At 51.3% G+C, this 23,152-nt stretch overlaps 6 protein-coding genes across 6 annotated transcripts; 4 read left to right on the forward strand and 2 right to left on the reverse strand.

Moving 5' to 3' along the window:
• Positions 1-232: 232 nt before the first annotated feature.
• KD926_007657 (isoleucine--tRNA ligase ILS1) lies at positions 233-3,584 on the forward strand (the record flags this gene model as incomplete). Its single annotated transcript, XM_053100530.1, has 2 exons — positions 233-661; positions 780-3,584. The coding sequence occupies 2 exons, from the start codon at positions 233-235 to the stop codon at positions 3,582-3,584; spliced, it is 3,234 nt and encodes a 1,077-aa protein (XP_052955830.1).
• A 984-nt stretch (positions 3,585-4,568) lies between these two features.
• On the forward strand, positions 4,569-12,843 carry KD926_007658 (regulator of (H+)-ATPase in vacuolar membrane; the record flags this gene model as incomplete). Its single annotated transcript, XM_053100531.1, has 9 exons — positions 4,569-4,632; positions 4,724-7,856; positions 8,370-8,493; positions 8,587-8,775; positions 8,893-11,172; positions 11,222-11,665; positions 11,723-11,969; positions 12,035-12,285; positions 12,343-12,843. 9 exons carry the CDS (start codon positions 4,569-4,571, stop codon positions 12,841-12,843), a joined length of 7,233 nt encoding a protein of 2,410 aa, XP_052955831.1.
• Positions 12,844-13,193: 350 nt separating this feature from the next.
• On the reverse strand, positions 13,194-13,999 carry KD926_007659 (uncharacterized protein; the record flags this gene model as incomplete). The annotated part of the gene is made up of 2 exons (XM_053100532.1): positions 13,194-13,925; positions 13,985-13,999. 2 exons carry the CDS (start codon positions 13,997-13,999, stop codon positions 13,194-13,196), a joined length of 747 nt encoding a protein of 248 aa, XP_052955832.1.
• A 1,319-nt stretch (positions 14,000-15,318) lies between these two features.
• On the reverse strand, positions 15,319-15,817 carry ccpA (the record flags this gene model as incomplete). The annotated part of the gene is made up of 2 exons (XM_053100533.1): positions 15,319-15,717; positions 15,803-15,817. 2 exons carry the CDS (start codon positions 15,815-15,817, stop codon positions 15,319-15,321), a joined length of 414 nt encoding a protein of 137 aa, XP_052955833.1.
• Positions 15,818-16,995: 1,178 nt separating this feature from the next.
• On the forward strand, positions 16,996-18,088 carry KD926_007661 (D-isomer specific 2-hydroxyacid dehydrogenase family protein; the record flags this gene model as incomplete). The annotated part of the gene is made up of 2 exons (XM_053100536.1): positions 16,996-17,497; positions 17,580-18,088. The coding sequence occupies 2 exons, from the start codon at positions 16,996-16,998 to the stop codon at positions 18,086-18,088; spliced, it is 1,011 nt and encodes a 336-aa protein (XP_052955834.1).
• A 1,635-nt stretch (positions 18,089-19,723) lies between these two features.
• KD926_007662 (OPT family oligopeptide transporter) lies at positions 19,724-22,130 on the forward strand (the record flags this gene model as incomplete). Its single annotated transcript, XM_053100537.1, has 2 exons — positions 19,724-20,530; positions 20,583-22,130. The coding sequence occupies 2 exons, from the start codon at positions 19,724-19,726 to the stop codon at positions 22,128-22,130; spliced, it is 2,355 nt and encodes a 784-aa protein (XP_052955835.1).
• Positions 22,131-23,152: the final 1,022 nt, after the last annotated feature.

Genomic DNA, 23,152 nt, shown 5'->3' on the forward strand with positions numbered 1-23,152 from the left:
TCCAACCTGCCGTAACCACATTCCATTGGGAGTAAGGAAGTATGAGAGCATGCGCCTTACGCCCTGTGGCGGTCGAAAGGGCGTGGACTGCTACGGGACGGCGCAGCGACCAAGTGGGCAGTCCGGCGCGGGGTGACTCACTTGCCGATTTCTTTTTTATCTACCCCGCGATTCTCTCCCTTCTTTGAAGATCGCCAACGAGTGCAGTTTGACGACAGCTCCCCCGCCCGTCATGTCTATCGATTTCCCTGCCGAGGAGGTGAACATCCTCACCAGGTGGAGGGAGATCAATGCCTTCAGAAGGCAGGTTGAGCTTTCTCAGGGCCGCAAACCTTATACCTTCTACGATGGCCCTCCGTTCGCGACCGGCATGCCTCACTATGGTCACTTGCTGGCCTCCACTATCAAGGATATTATCCCCAGATATTGGTCTATGAAGGGCCACTATGTCGAACGTCGATTCGGTTGGGATACCCACGGTGTGCCCATTGAATATGAGATCGACAAGAAGTTGGGCATGTCGGGTCTGGAGGCCGTTGAAAAACTCGGAATTGAAAAATACAACGAGGAGTGCCGCGCCATTGTCATGAGATATGCTTCGGAATGGCGTGAGACTATCGATAGACTGGGTCGTTGGATTGATTTCGACAATGACTACAAGGTTGGTTTCCCCTCCCGTTCCTTATTTATGTTGTGGTTGGCACCGGCCAAGAGATACCTCCCCCTCGGTTCCACGATGTTTGAACATATGCTAAAATACATCTTCTCCATCTGCATAGACTATGAACACGGAGTTCATGGAGTCCGTTTGGTGGGTTTTCAAGCAATTGTTTGATAAGGACCTTGTCTATAGAGGATACCGTGTCATGCCCTACTCCACCGCTCTCAACACCCCTCTCTCCAACTTTGAAGCCCAACAAAATTACAAGGATGTGCAAGATCCTGCAGTTGTCGTATCTTTTCCCTTGGTGAACGACCCCGAGACTTGCTTGCTCGCATGGACCACCACTCCTTGGACACTCCCTTCGAACACCGGTCTCTCGGTCAATCCCAACTTCGAATACGTCAAGATCCTTGATGAAGCTTCTGGAAAGCATTACATCCTCCTTGAATCGCTGCTCCGGACCCTCTACAAGGACCCCAAGAAGGCCAAGTTCAAGATCGTTGATCGGCTTAAGGGATCGGCGATGAAGGACTGGAAGTACGTTCCTCTCTTCGACTACTTCTATGAGGAATTTAAGGACTACGGGTTCCGCGTCTTGAATGCCGAATACGTCACGGCTGATGACGGTACTGGTGTTGTCCACCAGTCCCCTGCCTTTGGTGAGGACGATTACAGGGTCGCCATGGAGTCCGGCGTTATCGACGAGAAGCGTAATCCTCCTAACCCCGTCGATGAACGTGGTATTTACACGGCCGAGGTCCGGGATTTCGCCGGTCAGCATGTCAAGGCTGCCGACAAAGCCATCATTAAGCACTTGAAGGGAACTGGCCGCCTGATCGTTGATAGCCAGATCACTCACAGTTACCCATTCTGTTGGCGTTCGGATACCCCGTTGATCTACCGGGCCGTCCCTGCCTGGTTCATCAAGATCCCTCAGATCATCCCCCAAATGCTCGAGGGCATTGAGGGCTCTCACTGGGTGCCCTCTTTCGTCAAGGAGAAGCGGTTCGCCAGCTGGATTCAAAACGCCCGAGACTGGAACGTCTCTAGAAACAGATTCTGGGGTACCCCGCTCCCTCTGTGGGTTAGTGACGATTTCAAGGAGGTTGTGGCTGTTGGCAGCGCTGAGCAGCTCAAGGAACTGAGCGGCTACCAAGGCGAGCTCACCGACCTTCACCGTGACAAGGTGGACAACATCACCATCCCGAGCAAGCAGGGCAAGGGCGAACTTCGTCGTGTTCCTGAAGTTTTTGATTGCTGGTTCGAATCGGGTAGCATGCCGTACGCCTCGCAACACTACCCCTTCGAAAACAAGGAGCAATTTGAGCAGAGCTTCCCCGGTGACTTCATCGCTGAGGGACTGGACCAGACCCGTGGATGGTTCTACACTTTGACTGTCCTGGGTACCCATCTCTTTGGCAAATTGCCGTTCAAGAACTGTGTCGTCAACGGAATTGTCCTTGCTGAGGATGGAAAGAAGATGTCCAAGAGATTGAAGAACTACCCCGATCCCTCTTTGATCATGGATCGGTATGGCTCGGATGCTCTTCGACTGTATTTGATCAACTCTCCCGTCGTCCGCGCAGAGCCCCTCCGTTTCAAGGAAACGGGTGTCAAGGAGGTGGTTGCCAAGGTTCTTCTTCCTCTGTGGAACAGCTACAAATTCTTCGAAGGCCAGGTCGCCCTTCTTAAGAAGACCGAGAACATCGACTACGAGTTCGACCCCAAGGCGGAGGCCACGAACACTAATGTTATGGATCGCTGGATCCTGGCAAGTTGCCAAAGTCTTCTCAAGTTTGTGAATGAGGAGATGGCAGGCTATCGCCTGTACACTGTCGTTCCTCGCCTGCTTGGACTTATCGAGAACACCACCAACTGGTACATCCGGTTCAACCGGAGACGTCTCAAGGGTGAGAACGGCGTTAACGATACCCTGCACGCCTTGAACACCTTGTTCGAAGTTCTTTACACCCTGGTCAGAGGGCTCGCACCTTTCACACCTTTCATCACCGATACCATCTACCTGCGACTCCTTCCCCACATCCCTGAAGCGCTCCGCGGCGAAGATAGCCGAAGTGTCCACTTCCTTCCTTTCCCCGAGGTGCGTGAGGAGCTCTTCGACGAGGTTGTCGAGCGGAGAGTGTCCCGGATGCAGAGAGTTATTGAGATGGGACGTACCTCCCGAGAGCGTCGCATGGTCGGATTGAAGACTCCTCTGAAGTCCCTCGTTGTGATCCACCAGGACCAGCAGTATCTGGACGACGTCAAATCCCTCGAGGGCTATATACTTGAGGAACTGAACGTTCTTGAAGTAGTCTTGTCTACAGATGAGGAGAAGTACAACGTCCAGTACAGTGTTACTGCTGACTGGCCTACTCTTGGAAAGAAACTGAAGAAGGACGTCCAGAAGGTTAAGAAGGCGCTCCCCTCTTTCACTAGTGAGGACGTTAAGAAGTACGTGGCCGACAAGAAGATTGTCGTTGACGGCATTGAGCTTTTCGAGGGTGACCTGGTGGTGAAGCGCGGTATCAAGGAAGACCCATCCTCCCAGGGCATGGAGCCTAACAACGATGTGGACGTTATGACTATCCTGGATGTCAACCTTTACCCGGAATTGGCGCATCAAGGATTGGGCCGCGAGATCATCAACCGTGTGCAGCGTCTTCGTAAGAAGGCTGGTCTGGTCCCCACCGATGACGTGGTCATGGCTTACACGGTTCTTTCGGACCCTGAGAACATCGGTCTCAACGATGCTTTTGACTCGCAGTCTGGCGCTATTGAGAAGGTTCTGCGTAGACCGCTCGACCGACAAACGCCCGTTGACGGCAAGGCCCCCGGCGGTGATGATGACCGCGTGATCATGCAGGAAGAGCAGGAAGTTCAAAAAGCGACGTTTTTGTTGAAGCTGCTTAAGCTTTAGACTTTCGGTTTATGTTTGAATGTGCGACGTGAAATAGTTCTTTTTTTGCCATTTTCATTTTCTTATACATTTCTCAAGAGAAAGCATTACATCTATAAAATCTAGAGCTTATCATCTTCTATGACCTTATCATTGCATCGTAATTATGTAGTACTACCTGTTGCAGGTTCTTGAATCAAAGTACGTTTAAAGAGGAAGAAAATAAAAGGGAAATAGAGGTGAAAAAGAAAGAAAGAAATCACCGAGGCACCTGACCGATACAACCGACTTGACTCCAGAGTTTCAATAGGTATACATGCATCTGCCCGTTCCACCTTTTTTTAACCCTTCTTCGCCGCAGCCTGAGCAAGCAAGTCTTGATTAGCATGAAACCCGGACACGCAACCACATATTACAATCCCTTACCAGGAAACAGTCTTTCAGCTTCATGAACTCTTTAGCACACATGTCTTTATGCACCGATTTGTAGTCGGCAACAATGCAGTTGCCATATGCAGCCGCCTGGAAGTCAAGTCAGCATGCATCCTCTGAAGCAAGGCAGGTCAGTGGAGAACGGAGCATACCTCGGTAGAGCACTTCGAGGTGGCCTTTGCGAATTTTTCAATCGGTCTCGTTCGTGTCGACGCCATTTTCACGCTGATTGATCGCTCCAACGGAGTAGGAAGTGATGCAATACTACGACGCTCAGAAATGGCCTCCCCCGGCGGTGTTACCTAAGCACATCACCTGACCCGCACATGCCGATGCTGTCTTTGGTCCGGCGCGACACGAGCAAAACAAATCCATCGAGGCTGCTCCGACCATTGTTTCCTGCGCTGCTATCGATTTGCGTCTTTGAATTCGCTCCTGGAATCGCGGCCCGGAGGAATCGCACGCTTCCACTTTTGCGACTTGCCGCCCGCGCTTCGCCTCGCAATGGTTGATTTCCTTTCCCGCCTCCATGACCTACTTGCGAAAAACACGCCTTAGGTCGTGGATATTTCGATGCCTCCCGTTTCCCGTCAGCGTAGACCTCTGTCCTACGAAGACCCATCGCTTTCTGACGAAGGTGTGTGATCGCGCTGTTTACATTGCTTATGTCCCCTGAACTTTGTCCCTCCAGGGCTACCAGCAGGAGACTAACAATGCCTGTTCCATAGATGTCGGCCTTCTCTTTCAGGTTATCACCCGCGCCGAGCGGAGCCCGGAAGTCGAGCGCCTTCCTTTCAGAGTTCTCTTCCAAGCGTACGACGAGGTCATTGCAGAACATGGCGTGGACGCGGACCCGGGCTATGCTTGCATGCGATTCTTGCTCAAGATGGGCAAGAAGAACATCGTAGGCGATACGCTTTTTGACAAGTTTGAGAATCTGCTGGAACAGAACGGAATAGTAATAGAATTCGGCGGGGGTAATGATGATAATGATGAAGAAAACGAAACTTATGAAGATAGCGCGCCGGTGGTGGATGGTCGACTCCGAGCGAGAGTGGACCGCGACAATACGCCTAGGGATGACACCACGCAAACAGTTCAACGAAGACGAGCTTCATTCAATTCGATGTATGATGTTGGCGACGACCCCACGCAACGGAGCCTGCTCAATCGGCCAAGCTCGCGCTCGTCGCTATCTCGTCTACCTCTGGAGAAGCCTGCTTTCATAGAACCCCGGCAATCACCACCAAGAAACGCGGGGACCAAGAAACAACCGAATTCCCCAGATAGAACCCAACTGATGGCACAGTTTATTGATGTGGGACGTCGCTTGATGAGCAGGATAGATCTCTTGGACCCGGAAAAGAATCAAAAGCCACCCTCTAATGGTGTCGAAGCTAGGTCTGCAGTTGACGAAGACCGCTCAAAGAGAATCGCAGAAGTCTCACAATCACGACGTCGGCGGCGCTCGCCGAGCCCAAGGGATTCCGATGAAGATGTGGAAGAGTCATCGGCCTCGGATGACCCAAGTGAGACCGTTGGCCGACCCGAGGTTCCGCTCGAGATGCTATATCGGCCGTCACTATCAGATCTACTACGAGATGCATCGACATTCAATATGTACCGTCAGAGAGCCATCAATCGCCGCATCATCACCCAATGGCTGAAAAAGGCGATCCAGACGCGACAGAGCCATCAAAATATGGAAGTGGTTGCTGTCAATCGAGACCGTCTTACTCTTGTTCGCCAGGCTTTCGATACGTGGCACACGATTATTCAGAGAAAGCGCCAAGTAGAGCGGACGGAAATGTTCTTCAAGCATATAGAAGAGCGTGCTGGAAGGGCTAGGGACCTCTATCTCATGACCAAAGCTTTCACCCATTGGGCTCAAGTGTCTTCCGAAGAAATTGCGAGGACGTCCGCGGTGCGACAACATGTTCTCGGTGTTAAATACTTTAATGCGTGGCGAGATATAACCGCGGTCAACGAACTCAAGGCGCAGAGGTTCGCATTGCGAAGGCCCTTCAATGTTTGGAAGAAGAAACTTCATCAGGTCAAAGAGGCAGAGCAAAAGGCAGTGGTAAGGTGTAACCAACAATCTACGCATAATGTTTATTGGCAATGGTTTTGGTGTTTCTGCGAACGGCGAGCTCCGCAGTGGTACGATAACTGTTTAAAGAGGCGGTCGCTGTTATACTGGTTACGGAAATTTCGAAACAACAGAGAGCGAATTCATGAGATTGAGCTGAAGAATAAACACAACGCGCTCGCTTTGACATGGCAAACTTGGGCTCAGCGATCAAAGGCCATCGCCGCTGGCCAGCAGGAAACAGTCTCCCGAGAGCGCCGGCAGCTTTTGGAAGATAGTTTGGGGGAATGGAGGACCCAGTGTCAACTTGCTCCAGCCGCGTCTCGTGTTGCGGGCATGGTTGACAATCGCATCGTTAAAACGGCTTTCGGACAATGGGTGAAACGAGCCCAGATGGTAACACAAGCAAGGGAAATGAATCGACAAAGACTCGTGCGCAATTCGTGGACTTCGTGGAATGATCTGCTCCGATGCCAGGCTCTTAGTGCGCGAATCGAGGAACGTCTAAAGATGGAAACCATGTACAAATGGATACTGGCGGAACGGTACCGGCTAATGCAGCGCATTCGAGAGCAACGGATAACACGCGATGTATTTTCCACATTCGTTACCAACGTGCGAAGGACGTACTCTCGACTACTCGACAAAGCAGAACGACACGAGGACCATCGAAACGAAGACCTTCTCCGGTCAAAATTTACCTTGTGGCGCAACCAGCTCTCCCTCCAACATCAGCGTGACGTCGTTGCAGTTGAGTTTTACGCACCCCGGTTGGCGCAGGAGTCACTCGTGGCATGGCGATCGAAGCTTGACAACGTAGCGAAGCTTGACGGATGGGCCCGCGATGCACAATTCTATTTCGGTTCAACAAGGGCGCTGAAAAAGTGGCGAGTAGCAACGGTGGAAGCTGCAAAGCGGCGCCGACAAGATGCCTACGCGCAAACCCGAAGAAAGATCAAGATCAACCTCGCTTCCAGAGTCTTGAATTCATGGAGTATCAAAGCCCAGCATGTTTCTGACTTGGAGCAGCAGGCCCTGCAATTCAGCCGAAGAAAGTCGTTGAAGCTGGCATCTGGGTTTTTAGGCCAGTGGCACGAGAAAAGTCAGAAACAAATAAAGGATACAGCAAGTGCCGACACCTACTATTTCCGACGCATCGCCTACAATCATTTGATACGGTTAGCTGAGGTCCTGATAGAATGGCATCGCCTAGGAGAACAGGCGGATAGCGTGTATCACCTGCATGTCCTGGCCCAGGCCAACGTCCATCTTCGGAAGCTCAGCCTGCGCGTTTTCCAGATTAAGAGCTCTGTCGAGACTGCGGGCGCCATGAGAGAGCGAAGTCTAAGGAGACATTCAAGAGGTATGTTCCGTCACTGGCTTGATAAGACCCGATTGAATATCGAAGCTCGCGATTCTCCTGGGCCCCTTATGAGCCCTTCAAAAACCTTTGACGGAGCCGGTCGAACAGATCAAGCAATATTCGATCCTTGGTACCAGTCTGAGACACCGTTCAAGCTCGGTGACTTTGTCGGCGGCTCTCCGGCTCCTTCTCCCAACCCGTTGGCTACTCCCAACTATATGACTTCTCCCTCGAAGCGGGCTGCGCGCGCAAGGGTACTAGCCCAGGTGTCCACCACGCCTGCCACCCCGTTGCAGACGCCGTTTGCGAGTCGACTCCTACGTGCCAGGACGAATTCAGCGGTCCCCAAGACCGCCTCGAGCAAACGACCTCGCAACGGCCGGGCCAGCTCCCTAGCGACCAGCGTCCGGTTCGTCGACGAGGAACCGGAATCACCCACGGACGGTAGGAGATCGTCCGGACGACGGATGTGACATATTTTAATATTTTCGACACGTGTGAATGCCATTCTGTATCTTCTAGCTTTAGACTTGGGATGGGCGTATTGTGATACCCTTTCGCGTTGTTCCAACGACCTGTATTCTGCAGCAGTGTAAACTGGTGTTTATGTTCTGTTCTGTTATCCCAGTCATGACCTTCTTGTGTATATAAGACGTTATTCTTAATCCTGCAATCTATATTCTTATTTCTTAGTCCGGGGGCCGATGATCGCATGCCGCAGTCACGACGGAAGGCGGCGCGGCGGCCACAACGTAATCAATCTGAACACCTCCGAACTTCCCCAACTCAAAGATTCGCACTCCTGAACTCCCACGTCACTCGTGGCGCAGCCGATTCTTTCCATTCGCTTTTTGCTACATTAATCTTTTGTTTCGCCTGTTTTATTTCTCTGTGCCTGGCAATGGTGTAACACCATCTTTAGCGCAGCCAGCGTCCGACGTCAGCGACCAGAAACCACCGTCTCTATGCGAGCGGTACTGCCGGGGAGACCCCCGACGAAGCTCCAGTCTTTCAGCACCGCGCTGTGGGATGGTCTTCGCGTCGTGGTATGGTTGTTTTCCAACAATTATTTCCGTCTTTTTCTCGCCAGTATCGTCTATTTCCGACATGGCTAACCCGGTACCTTCTGTTCCATCCAGGTGTACATTTCCGGCCATGCGCTGGTTATCCTCGGCGGCCCGCACAAGCTCCTCCAAACAATCTACGTTGACGACACCGACGCCCTGGAGGCAGTGACGATCGATGAGACTTCCGGCAAGGTTGCAGTGTGTGGGGGACGCGATGTCTTCATTTATCAGCCGTATGGAATCCTGGACGAAACGCTAAAGGTCCGTGTGTCTTCCATGGGACTTAGAAAGGGGATGGGATAATGATCTGCGGGAAAGACCGAATCGCGGGTCGAGACTGGAGAACAACGGTGCTGATGAGGGATATATATACTCTAGTGGTCTCTCGTTCATACCTTTCGCTCCGACGATGACGACGAACCGATCCGTACGCTATCGTGGGGCTCTCCCGACGAGTTGCTCCTCGGGAATTCCCACCTCACGCTTTGGTTCCTGAATGACACGCCGCGCGAGGTGTGGAAGCAGAAACTGGCGACACCGGCCAAATTTGCGCAATTCTCGCCCGACGCGACCCTTGTCGTGACGACGGGTCATTACGACCGACTGGTCAAGGTGTGGCGGAGGCTTTCGTTTGGGGCTTACGATGTCCGCTTCGAGGTGTCATATCTGCCGCATCCTGCGGTTGTGACGGGAATGCATTGGCGCAAACCGTATCATCGAGAACAATCTATGGATAATGCGTTCTATACGTGGTGCGCGGACAACAAGATCAGGGTATGGGCGGCTGTGGACCACCATGCTCCGTCTGCATTACAGCTATGGACCCAGATTGACATGGGGGTTTCGGTTCAACCGCGACACGCAACGGATGAGAAGGGGCCGGTCCGTCGCTATGGATTCGTGGTTGATAGTCGGGACTTTTGTGTCGCTACCGAACGTGCAGTGCAGCGAAGTACAGGGAACAAGGGGAACCACGCGCTGGAGCACATCATTGAGGTCGCAAACAAGAGCCCGGAGATCTGCGTGGTGATCGATGGAGAGGGTCATATGTCTGCGTGGGCTTTGGAAGACGTAGGGTCCAAAGTCAAGTCGGATTTGGAAAGCTTCAACATCCTCCACGTGGAAGGCTTGGATTTCTCGTTTATGAACGGGCTTTCTGCGGAAGAGGATTATGTCCAGATGTGTGCCTTCCAGAGCGTACCTTCAAGCGACTCAATATCCGTGCTTGTTCATCACTTTGACGGTCGGATTGAGTGGTTTGACTCCCATGTGGATGTATTATTTGATCCGGCTCCGCGCAAAAATCGCGTGAGCAAGAAATCATCCTGGACTGGACACAATGGATCGATTAAGAAGATTGTCCGCAATGCAATCGGAAACACTCTTGTTTCGCGCACCGATGACAACAAAGCTATGATCTGGCGGCAGAAGCGGAGGGAGAGTGGATCGACCCTTGTCCGCCGGAGCTCGTTGTTTTCAGACGAGCACATCCATCGCAGCTGCGTGCTCGAAGACGGAGATTTCTTGGTGAATCTCCATCATAAGGGGATCTCGGTCTGGGACATTCGCTCCTTCCACGCCGAGAAACTGGCGTCATCGGCATTCGAGCTCTCTAGCAAACCGCTTTGTGTTCTCTCGATTCCCGCCGCGCAGAACGGCTCCGACGTAGTGTATATCGCAACAATCGGAGCGGACATGAAAGGAATCGCTTGGGAAATTCGACTTCCTACCTCGAAATCGCAAGTGAACGGCGACACGCACGATCCCCAAAGCTCTCTGAGAAAGTTCTGTAACTTTGATTTGGGGCTCAACGAGGATGTATCTTATATTTTGCCTGTCGACCCAGCAGGTCCAAAGGCCGAGCGATCCGGTTTTTTTGATCTTTTCTCACCGGACATTGCGCTGTCATACACCAGCACTGGTGTTCTTCACACTTGGACTGCCAAGGTTGACAAGCAAAAGAAGCAAGTCGATTGGCTGCTTACATCGACGGTTGAAACAGGGATTGCAAACCCGTCTCTTGCTAGTGGAAGCTCCATCAGGAAAGCCGCGCTTGTAGACGAAGATCGCACTCGCCTGACCATCTGGGACACGAATGGCGCCCAGCTAGAGTTCGAGGAGCATTTCTCCTCCCAGGATGTCATTCGGGATCTTGACTGGACTTCTACCCCCGATATGCAGTCCGTTCTTGCCGTGGGTTTCCCCCATAAGGTCGTGCTGCTATCACAGCTTCGCTACGACTACCTGGACGCGCGACCGTCCTGGACTCAAATACGAGAGATTTGGATACGGGATCTCACACCCCATCCAATCGGCGATTCATGCTGGCTCAGCAATGGCCATCTGGTGATCGGGGCAGGAAATCAACTATTTGTGTACGACAACGACATTGATGTCTCCGATCGAGTGGTAATCCAGCTCCGTATACCTTCACGGGGCCTCTCCTCAGTCGATTTGTTCGAGGTGGTGAGCCGCTTGAATGGTCCTCTGCCGGTTTTTCACCCCCAGTTTCTGGCACAATGTATTCTCAGCGGAAAGAGCAACCTTGTACATTCTATCTTATTGAACCTTCACCGAAAACTGAAGTTCTACACGGAAGGCGATGGTATTGACAGTTTCCTAGAAATGCCTCTGGAGAATTTCTACCGGGAACATGATGTGAGTAGGGATGCCGGAGGGTTGAGGACAACCGCTAACATTAGCGCAGACACCGCAGAATGCATCATCGAAGGAGCTACACTCCGCATATGCGGACCTCAGTCTAGAGGATGAAGCCTCGGTCATTGATGAGAATACCGCAACGTTGCTTAATGAAAACCTGGTTCGGTATGCTCTGCCGCAGCTTACCAGTCAGGAGCAGTTCCGCCTGGCAGACACCATTGAGTGCGTAGCCACGGTCGAAAAGCACCGGCGTTCCATGGATGATAATGCCGCGCGCTTTTTACTATTTTTCCGGCAGCACATGCTGCGCAGGACGCAGGGTGTCGCCAACAAGGGCACGGTATCATGGCGAGAAATTGTCTGGGCTTTCCATAGCGGCAGCCAGGATATTCTTCTCGACCTTGTGTCCAGACAGTTTGGCGGCAAGGTCCTCTGGAAATCGGCCAGAGAAAGCGGGATTTTCATGTGGTTGTCGGACCCTACAGCCATTGTAAGAAGTTTTGGAAATCCCCTGCAGCTTGAATTCATGATCTGACTTGATGACTAGCGCACACAACTCGAAATTGTAGCTCGCAATGAATATACGAAAACGGAAGAGAAGAACCCCATCAACTGTTCGCTGTTCTACCTCGCACTGAAGAAGAAGAACATTCTTCAAGGTCTCTGGCGCATGGCTTCTTGGAACCGAGAACAAGGCGCTACGCAGCGGCTGCTGGCGAACGATTTCCAGGACCCTCGATGGAAGACGTCGGCTTTGAAGAACGCGTACGCTTTACTAGGCAAACGAAGGTTTGGTAGGTCGTGCTATTAACTTCAACTGTTTGTTGGTCTTCCTGGTCTGGTCTAACACTTGCTTTAGAATATGCCGCCGCGTGGTTCCTTCTTGCAGACCACCTGCGTGATGCAGCTCAGGTCTGTATCAACCAGGTTGGCGATCTGCAGCTCGCCATAGCGATCATACGCGCCTACGAAGGTGACGACGGGCCCGTCCTGAAAGAGATCCTGGAAGAGCGAGTGCTTCCCGAAGCTGCTTCGGACGGAAACCGATGGATGGCCTCGTGGGCTTTCTGGATGCTCGGTCGTCGGGATATGGCCGTGCGTTCGCTTATTGTAAGATTCCGGACCTTTGTGCTGTGAGGAGCACCAGACTAATGAGAAAAAAACCAGTCACCCGTTGAGGCTCTTCTCCCTTCAACGCCTGCCTCTCCCGGCAGCCCCGGATTGATTCCCTTGCAAGCGAAATCATACCTTTCTAACGATCCCGCGTTGGTGGTGTTATATACCCAACTCCGAGACAAAACGCTTCAAACCCTCAAAGGCGCGTCCAAAGTCTCTGCTCGGTCCGAGTGGGAGTTCATTCTGCGCAACGCTCGCCTCTACGACCGCATGGGATGTGACCTTCTCGCCCTTGATCTCGTCCGCCATTGGGAGTTCTTGGGCGAGCCCACTCCCCCGGCACCCAAGCAAAGTGCGCTGGACCTGCAGGAGAACGCAGTGGATTACCGCAAGATGCTTCGCCGACGAAGCAGCCTTGTGGTGGCGGACATGCCCATCAAGCCCGGGCTCACGCAGGCTCCAGAAAGTCCGCAGAAACCGAAGCCCAAGCCACCTCCGACGACTTTCCACGAACCCGATGCCAACTCGCTTCTCGACAGTTTTGGATTTTAGGCGGATTGAGATTGCGAGCATGTTCTCTCAAGGCAGGCTGTTTTGAAAATTTTTTTTTTTTCTCTCGTGCTCTTTGTTCAGTTGACCATGTTCTTTCTATCTAGGTGGTTTTATATTGCATATAGTTAGCTGTATACTACGAGCATCTGATCATGGAGAGGCCAATTGATTGATTGATTGATTGATTCTTATTAATTAATTGATCAAGTTCGGTATACTTTTCAACTGCTCAAGGACATTCAAATATAACATCAAACCAAGCACAAGCACAAGCAAGGTCCCAAAAACCGAGATCCAATAAACCTGAATTTCCCCCCCCAATCAAACATTCAAACCCCCAAATCCCTGCTCTAGAAGATCGGCAACTTCGTCCTCCTCTTCCCTACACTCAACCTGCCCGTCGAATTCGTCGCCGGCACAGTCGAGTTCGCCAAACCCCCATGCTTGTCGTTCGTCCAGGGCTTCTCATCATCTTCATCATCGCTGTCATCGTCATCCTCATCGTCTTCATCATCGTCCTCGTCCTCCTCAAATTCACAACTCAACTTCGCCCACACCAACTCAAACGCCAAAAACTTCCTCCTGACACACCCACTCTCCACGCTCCTCTCCCCCTCATCAATCTCCACATCCAGGATTGGTTCCTGTTCACACCCAGGCAACTCATGAACCGTAATCTTGCACTGCTCCTTCCCTTCCCTCTTCTTGGCCTTCGCCCCCCTCAAAGGACGAGGATGCGTATGCTGAATACTCGCCGACACAGAGAGATGATCCACAAGCAGGGACGAGTACTCGAGGGGCACGGGGAGACCGACGCACGCGCCTGGTCGAAGCGGCGCGGTGCTGCTGATATCGAGGTGCGGCGTGAAGTCAAGACTTTGGGATTTACTGTCGTGGGAGAACGAGAGGCTGGGTGAGGGGTCGTACTGGAGGGCGCTGTTGCTGCGGTCGTCGGTGTCCGCGGGACAGTTTGGGGAGAAGGTTGCCGTTAGGAGCGCCGTTGTGTGGAATTGGAGGTCGGATGCTGCTGCTGCTGGGGCGGAGGCGGCGAGGGGGAGCAGGATTGAGAGAGAGAGGAGTTGCTGGTGGGTTTGTTAGTTGGGTGGTTTGGTTGGGTGTAGTATTGAGGGTGGTAGTGTACCTTTGGTTGAAGCATTTTGGGACCGGTGTTGATGGAATTTCTGGTGTTGGTTGTGTTTGTATGTGGAGGATGATATGAAGATGAATTCAACGGAATATGCACGATATCAAGAATCAAGTCAGTCGGAAAGACAAGACAAGAAGGAAAGAACAGGCGAGTAGTGTGTTGAATATGTCGATAAAGTTGAATTGGTATACAACTCAGAGACCATCATCCCATATTTATACACCATAACCAGCCATCCAATTAATTTCCTAAGACTTCTCAATCTCCCTTCCCCATCCACCCATCCCCAAGCAAGAATCCCCTAATCCGCTATACAAACCGCGAAGCTTCCAAAAAAGAAGCTGATCGTCACCTAGCACCCAGAGCCGACATTCTTGGGCTAGGCGGGCGGCGGTAACGATCGACAGCCATGGCATTCCAGAGGCACCATATTAAGTAGAGATGTCGCGTTGGATGTTCGTGTGTGGTGATTGTTGAGGACGTGGCGACCGTGATGGCTTTGGAGGACTGGGTGGGCGCGTCGGGTGGTGAATTTTTGGGCGTTTTTTTAAATCTTTCTATGGAAGATGGCGCTTTTGGGGTGGTGTTTCTTTCGTTTTGTATGGTCTGGGGCGTGTTGTTTGGTGGTTAGGTATTTGGGGCAAAGCTTGGTGAAGGGTCTGGTATGTGAGGCTTTTTGGGTTGTTTGGGGGCTTGGGGCTTGATTGCTCAGACTACCTAGAATTATTTCCGGTGCTGAGGGATTGTAGCTCGGCAGAGAGCTTGTCTGTTCATGATGATTTATTCTGTGTCATTCCATTATCCTCTATTTCGGCTCCCATTTATTGCAGGGCCACGCTAGAGTGACCAGACTATAGATACAGGCGATACGCCCTTACGCCCTCATGTAGAACTTCCAAAGATATCACAATTCTATACTGTGTACCGTTTCCAGATTGTGACCTTAGCATAGGTATAAAGACCTATGGGGAAAATTGAGAAAAAAAATACATAAGAATCCCTTACTACGCTCAATATAGACAGCGGAGGGGAGGGACACGAATGAAAACTTTGCTCCATAGTTCTCCCATATATGTTGAATAACTCCTTCCTGGCACTGGGAGTATACCGACCATGGTGGTTTAATGTCATTGACTTGTTCTAAGGTTTATACTTGGACACACGATAAAGACATGTTCATAACAAAATAGAGTATGATTTCCAAAACATAGTATCGTAAAATAAAGATGTAGAAATTAAGAAACATGGTATGAATACAATCTCGCAACCACCTCCCCACCCATTACAGCATCCCTCCTCCCAACTCCAGCCCCTGGTAACAAGATCCTCTAATCCTTTTCACAGTAAAGCTTGATCGAGAGGTGTCGCTCGTAGTGCACATCCGAGAAGCACGGAGTCTGAATGTGGTGGTCTTTAGGGTGGATGGGCACGATCATGTCAGGGTAGCCGACACACTCGTCGTTGCTGAAGATGCCCACACCGTGGCAGTCCCATGTGGCATCCTTGGTGATGGCTTCGACGGAGAGCGAGTACGCGTCAATCGCGAAGCTGTGTTTCGTGGACACCTTGGTACAGGTGTCTGGCGTCAGGGCCGTGGCCTCGGGCTTGTCCAGGGGCCCGTTGGGCCAGTCGCCGGGGTGGCAGCCCTCATGTTCACTCAAGTGTGCGGTGAACACGCCGTAGCTGTACACGGCTGAAGGAGCGAGGGCCAGAGCAGTGGCGATGAGCTGGGGATGGTTAGTTTGCGAACGATCTTCTTGTCTTGTCGAGGATGGCGAGACTGAAAGAAAGGGAGGAACTGGAGGAACTCACGCTGGTGAAACGCATGTTGATGAGTGAATTAAGGAATGGAGGTCTTTTGGCCGGGCTCGTAAAGGTCGGGAGTGGTTGCTGAGTGGATGTGGTTGCTGAGAGGAAAGAGTCAAACGCTACTCAACGCACCGATGGCGCGAGCCTTTTATGTCCGGGCTATGGAGCCCATCGACGCGTTTCTCGACTCAATGCCTTTCGCGTGCCCCAGATCAACAGCTCCGCGGCGCATGGAATGTAGGAGCGCATCTGAGGCATCCTCAATTTTGGCAACAATGGGCGGGTGATACTGGAATGTGAGGCCGAGAGCTTGCAAAAACAATCAGGAATTGATCGGCAAATGAGTATCCAGGTACCAATTTGGCCTTGGCGGTTGACTCGTCTGGCTCGTACGGAGTAGATGTGCGACCAAGGGGCATGCGATGCCGTATGCAAGGAGGGCACGCGCTCTGGAATCCTTTTCCCCGAAAGGCCCAACACGGGGCGTTTGGGATGCTCTCGCCCTCATTGCTTCAATGGTGACCTTGTTCCTGAAATGCTTTGGTGAATTCCGGGGAATTAAGGACCAGCCTCTCTCATTAAAACAGGGACCGGAGACATCTCCCTGGATATCCACTCGCCCCGATCTTTTTCTTGCTAAGCGGGTTCCAGGCGAGTCGGAGGGCTTGGGGGTATTTGATGTCTATTCATTATCTGGATATGCATTGCACTTGACTATTAAAGGAAAGACCGCTGTCAGGAGTGTTTTGTCGGGCCTATGAAAATGGCAGTAGCTTCGACATGGCATGAATTAAACTCACCAGACCCTGGCAAAAATATGTTCAAGTGAAACTTTAAGCGAGCCAGAAGGTACTGCTCCAACGAATTGCAGTCCTAAGCAAATTAACACGAAGCTACAAATGTGGCGAAGGTGGTCAATTGAGGCGTCAGATAGCAACAAGGCCCAGCTCCAATGAACTTGCAACGATGCGATCCGGGCTGCATGTAAGACCGCAAGAGAGGGAGAGTAGACTCGTTCTGACCATCGATTCGCGGCGAATGATGACAGACCCACTGCTGTCGTTCAAAAGGCGTGGGGGATGTGGAGTTGTTTGGAGAAGTAGATCGATAACGGTCGCTTCGATTTAAAGCACTCGCTGGTCGCATCTTCCGATCCAATTCTCAAAGACCAACAATCCGATCGCACAGAATTCGTCATGACGAACCATCACATCGTATACCTTCAGGCCGATTTCATCGACGTTCCCGAGTATGAACTCGCGGCCCCCAATACCTACACCCAGGCGATCTATCCCCAAACTTCGCCCGCTGATCTCAACGCGCGCATCCACGACGCCACGATCCTGGCCTTCTCGAGACTTCACATCAATGCGATTTCGCTGTCCCCGGAGGTAACGCCACATCTCAAATTAATTGTCGTCGTGGCCACGGGGACCGACTGCTTAGACCTCGAGGCGTGCAAAAAAAGGGGCATTGCTGTGAGCAATTGTCCGTCGGCGAATTTCGAAGCCGTATCGGAACATGCGATTGGGATGTATTTCGCCACGAGGCGCAAAATGCTGCCTTTGCATTCGTTGACGCGCGATGGGCAATGGCCTCAACAGTCGACGCTCATGTATCAGGCTCTGGATCGCGACGGGGCGCCGCCATTGACGTGTCAGGAGGAGGTGGTGGGTCTAATCGGTAACGGAACTGTGGGTAAGTAACTTCGTACACATATCTCTTTGCATCATTTACCACGCCTGTGAAGTTTGTCCCCGGTGATTCTGACAGAAAGCAGGGAAAAGGCTTGCCGAGCTGGCACGAGGCCTGGGCATGAAAGTTTTGATCTCAGGGCGCAAAGATCCCGGCAATCATACCTCGGTAAATGGAGTCGGTGGCATAGAAAGAACCTCTTTCGAAACGGTGATCAAGCAAAGCACCGTGATCTTTCTCGCAGTTCCACTGACCGAGTCGACTCGGGATCTTATATCGACAGAAGAACTAGGAGCCATGTCACACCGCACGTTGATCATCAATGTTTCTCGCGGAGGAGTTGTTAACGAAGAAGCTCTTGTCAAAGCCCTCAAGGAAGGCCAGATCGCAGGAGCAGCCACTGATGTCTTCAGCGAGGAACCGGCAGGGCCCAATAATTCTCCACTGTTGAGGCCAGACACTCAGAATCTTAATCTGCTGGTAACGCCGCATCTGGCTTGGTTGGCTCAGAAGACGGTGGATAACCAGTCGCGAATGCTCAAAGAGGCCCTCGAAGGATGGGTCTCCGGGGCACGCTGCAATGTGGTTCTGTAGAGAGTTGTATAGAGTGAAATGAACGAATATAGAAATGATTTATCCAATTTTATGAAACACAACCCAGAAAAAATTCCAAAGGAGAAACCCTTTTGACCCATAACTCTTGGAACAAGAATCATCACAGCCTTCAGTCCCGATTGCAACCAGCAGAAGAACTCTTATACGCTCCCATTCATCGGTGCATCATCGGCTATTTCGGCTTCAATCACGCTTAGCCCGTCTTCCATCGGAGTCCAGATCATATTAATGGTAAGTCCGTTTGACTCCAGGAGCTCCGTTCACATCGACCGAGTGCGCATTGGAAGGATCGAGTGGGTTCTGGTAGTGGTTTTCTTTTAGAAACATCGGGGTGTTATGGATCGTAGTCAGAAAATCCGTAAACCTAGGAGTCAAACAGATAGGCAAATGCGAATCATGGTTTGGTGGCTTGAATTTTAACATACAGGCATTCTGGAGTTCTACTATATGTTTTTAGAGTCATCTGTTTCGATAGCTACGTTGGAAAATATTGACCAGGGCCATGTTCGCCTGCGAAGCCGCCTATGACGACGGCTCGCATTATCCGCTCTATCGAGGGTGAGTTGAGAAGTCATGGCGAGCAACAAGGTATCCCATACCCTACCAAGAAGAAGTTTGTCCACTTGTTTCTAGGCAGCGATCTCACTACTTGTAACAAACGATGTTGTCTTAGTGAGCACTTCAAAGACTCCAATATCGTAGGCAATTTTGATGGCCATGAGGATTGTAGGCTTAACTAGTGTTCAGAAACGATTAGTCAGGAATTGGAAGAGTATGGTGCTATAATGAAATCCCACCGACAAAAAGAGCTGGTATACGGTGTCAGCCGGTTTCCTTAACGCTCTAGTCAAGTGGCCCAGCTGCTCCAGAGTGTCAAGACGATCTGTATCCTTTCCAAGTGTTTGGTATCTCTTCAAGGAAGCAAACACCGTCTCTGAAAGAGAGGCGATATCTTCAATTCCGTCTTTTTCATGGTGGACTGTTTGTTTAACGCTGTAAAATCCACGTCTTGATGGTTTAGCAAAGACTGGTACTAATCCTTGATTACAAGGCGTGGTAACTTGGAAGAAACTCTGCGGAGATGAGGCCATCTTGGGTATACATTCTTATTATTCTAAATAGCACCTGGGCTACCAAGGGTAATTGAAGGCTCCCACGGACCGAAGATGAAGGATGAAGGATGAAGTCCATCTGGTGTTCAACAGACGAAGAGGGTACTCCGTAGATCCAAAGCAGACAAAACAAACAAAACAAACAGACGCGATTGATTACGTCACCGAGCTTATCTTGTTAACTAGGTAGTTAGTTAACTAGTTAAGTGTTAGTTAGTTAACTTTTTTAGTTAGTTAGTTATCGTGGCTTAGTAATGCGGCTGGGGTTGATCGCCGTCGTTTGACTCCAACTCCTTCTCCTGCATCTCCTTGCGCCCACTGCCGTTCAATCTCGCTTTCTCTAGAATCATGGCACCCTGAAATCCGCCTCTCCAAAGCTCTTGTCTGGTAGCTGTTCCTGGGATGCAGGGTTGAGAAGAATCGCCGTGTTGCTGAAGGTCCGATGAATTACCAGTCTATCAACATGCCGGGAAATGCCGCCAGTGGCCCTCATTCCTCAAACATGGACCCCACAGATAGGTCTTCTTTGAGATCCTCCGATGAACGACATCGACCGGAATCCGATTGCAACGATGGCGGATTCTCGCTATCAGCCCCCGCGCCGCAGAGCTTTACCCCGCGGTCTCTCCTAGTAGGCCTGATCATCGGTGCCCTGATCACTTTCTCCAACACCTACTTCGGTTTGCAGACAGGATGGATCAGTACAATGGCCATGCCATCTGCGCTGATCGGATTCTCCGTCTTCAAAGTCCTGTCCAAATACTTGTCGTATCCATTCACTCCTATCGAAAACGTCCTCATTCAAACGGTGGCAGGCGCGGTCGGGACAATGCCGTTGGGTTGTGGGTTCGTCGGTGTGATACCCGCGTTGGAATTCCTGTTGAGGGACGGAGAGGATGGTCCGTCTGGTGATGGAGGTACGGGAGAGGGAGGACCATTAAAATTAAACTTTGGGAAGCTGGTCCTTTGGAGTTTGGGCGTGTGTTTGTTTGGTGTTGTCTTTGCCGTTCCACTGCGGAAAGAGGTGATTGTCCGAGAGAAACTCAAGTTTCCGAGCGGAACGGCCTCTGCACTGATGCTGAGAGTTCTCCACGGAAATGGCCAGAGTGAGGAGAAAACGAAGACTGGCTCCCGCCGATCCGAGAGACCCCAACGAGACGAGGAGGAAGAACCGCTGGTTTCGCGGGATTCTGACGAGGTTGGGACACTGCTGAAACAGGATGATCCCGAAGATCAAAGCGACGAGAAAAAGGATTGGAGATCAAAGATGCGCCTACTCGTCGGAGCTTTCGCTATTTCTGGTGTTTACGTGGGTCTCAACTGTTCAGGCACCTCCAAAGATTGACCGCTAACATTTGCAGACGCTGTTCTCTTATTTTGTCCCGCAAGTGCGTGATATTCCCATCTTTGGGCTTACTCTCGCCCAAAATTGGCTGTGGACCCTCAACCCGTCTCCGGCCTATGTTGGACAAGGTATTATCATGGGCCCTTCAACGTGTATGCACATGCTCTTTGGCGCTGTGCTAGGCTGGGGTGTTCTTTCTCCTCTGGCGAAAGCCCGCGGCTGGGCCCCTGGACCGGTTGATAGCTGGGAGGATGGGAGCAAAGCATGGATTGTCTGGGTCTCCTTGGCCATTATGCTCGCGGACTCTATTGTTAGTCTAGGCTGGCTGGTCCTCAAGCCTCTCATTGCACGCGCGCCCACCCTAACGGCGAAATTACTCTCGAGCGACATTGGCCGTTGGGTCGCGTCAAAAACGCCGGCCACCTCAGTTCGCCATCCTTATGTCAGTTATTCGAATTTGAGCCCGATCTCCGAGGAGCCTTCATTTATTCAAAGTCAGTCCGCATTGTCTACTGGGAGACGTAGCGACGCTAATGATGATGACGAGGATGCACCCCCTTCCCAACTCATTTCCACACGAACCGTCATCATCTTGCTTCCCCTTACATTGATCCTCAATGTTGTCTGCATGCACTTTGTCTTCGGGGATGTTATGTCTCCGCTGCTTTCCAGCCTTGCCACATTGCTTGCTGTCCTGCTTTCGATCATGGGTGTTCGCGCTCTCGGCGAGACCGATCTGAACCCAGTCTCGGGGATCAGTAAACTGACCCAACTACTGTTCTCCCTCGCGACCCCGGCCTCGCACTTTTCACGGCGGACGGCACTCGTTACGAACCTCCTTGCGGGTGCGGTCTCCGAATCCGGTGCGCTGCAGGCCGGCGACATGATGCAGGATTTGAAGACGGGACATCTACTCGGCGCCAGCCCCAAGGCCCAGTTCTACGGCCAAATGATCGGCAGTGTAGTGGGCGCTGTGCTTTCCACCGCCGTTTACAAGATGTACGTGAATGTCTACGAGGTGCCGGGCCCCATGTTCCAGACTCCTACCGCGTACGTCTGGATCTTCACGGCCCGCCTCGTCACCGGCCAGGGCCTACCCCCCATGGCCTGGCAAGCATCCTTGCTGGCCGGCATAGCTTTCGTTGCCGTCACCATCGTCCGCATCGTCGCCGCCTCTCCTATCGCGAACGGCGGCCAACGCGGCGTCACCGCTCCCTGGCGCGCATGGGTCCCCGGAGGCATCGCCGTCGCCGTCGGCATATTCAACGTTCCATCGTTCACTCTCGCCCGAGCCATCGGCGGCGCAATTGCCTGGTGGTGGTCTCGACGTCACGCCAAGGGCACCGAATCTTCTGAGCTCGCACCTCCGACTCAACGGGCTGCTGACGGCGACGACGACGAGACTCCCGACGGCCCCGGCACCAGACGGCCATCCGAACAGCCCAAGGACGCCGACGTTGCGTCCTCCACCGTCGTGGTCCTAGCGTCGGGGTTGATCTTGGGAGAAGGGATCATTAGTATCGTTAATCTCCTTCTTGCCAGCGCAAGAGTACCCCACCTGTAAAGACGCATTGGACCACATCATTTTGGTTTATTGGTTGATTTATTGTCTGCATATGCTATCGTTTAAGCCATTTGAAACGACCTTGTTGTCACGATTGTTGCTCGGTTGGTATTTGGTTTACTTGGTTTTGAACATAAAAGCGAGGGTAGATGAATACTCAATCCTGCCTGTATTAGCGAATTTTTACTATCCATTTGATTCTAATTGAAGCGTCTAAGTTCTAAGCTTTGTCTAGGTCTATACAGTACATAGGTAGATACATATACATGCACCTCAGGCAATTGATAAGACCGTCTTTATTTGTTGATCACGACGATGACCCCCTGGATATGGCACTGCAGAGCACCTACTTAATAGACAAGAGAGCGAGGGAGCGATGTATTTGAAGTGTCTTTATTTTATAAGATATATGAATATTTTTTGTCAATTTTTCATCTAATCTAATAAAAGGTAACATCCACCCACGTGCTCCTACATATACTATACATAGAAACGCACACGCTTCCTTGACCAAGAAATTTGATACAAGCAGACACAGTTGCACAGAGCAGACCAGACAAAGAAACAGGCGTCCAAAGACCAAAACAGATTCATCAAGCAAGTAGTAAAAAAAAAAAAATAAATAAATAGAATAAAAAGTGATCTTTCCGGGTTCTTCTCATCTTGATATTGGTCTTTCCTTCATTCTCGTGGGCTTCTTGCACTTTACCACCTTTCTGAATATCCTGAGGTTGGTTGGCTTGAGGTAGATGGCAAAAAGAGGAATTGAAGCCATGAGAGTATCGATGAAGAATGATTTTGTGATCCAAAGTGTCGAGATAGATCTCAGAAGAAGCACGGAAAGAGAAGAAAGGAAAGAAGAAGAGGGTAAATGGGAGTCGTAAAAGAATATATCAATACTCAAAAGACATGAGATTTCATGTTTCAGTAAATCTTACAAAAATCGTGGGTATAACCTGCCAGTGTGAACACGGCAGAGCAAATTCAGCAGTAGGGGTATATCGATATCCAACGGATCCAAG

The sequence above is a fragment of the Aspergillus affinis genome, assembly GCF_023601865.1.
Source record: "Aspergillus affinis strain CMG 70 chromosome Unknown NODE_46_length_220473_cov_87_121971, whole genome shotgun sequence".
Classification (NCBI taxonomy): domain Eukaryota; kingdom Fungi; phylum Ascomycota; class Eurotiomycetes; order Eurotiales; family Aspergillaceae; genus Aspergillus; species Aspergillus affinis.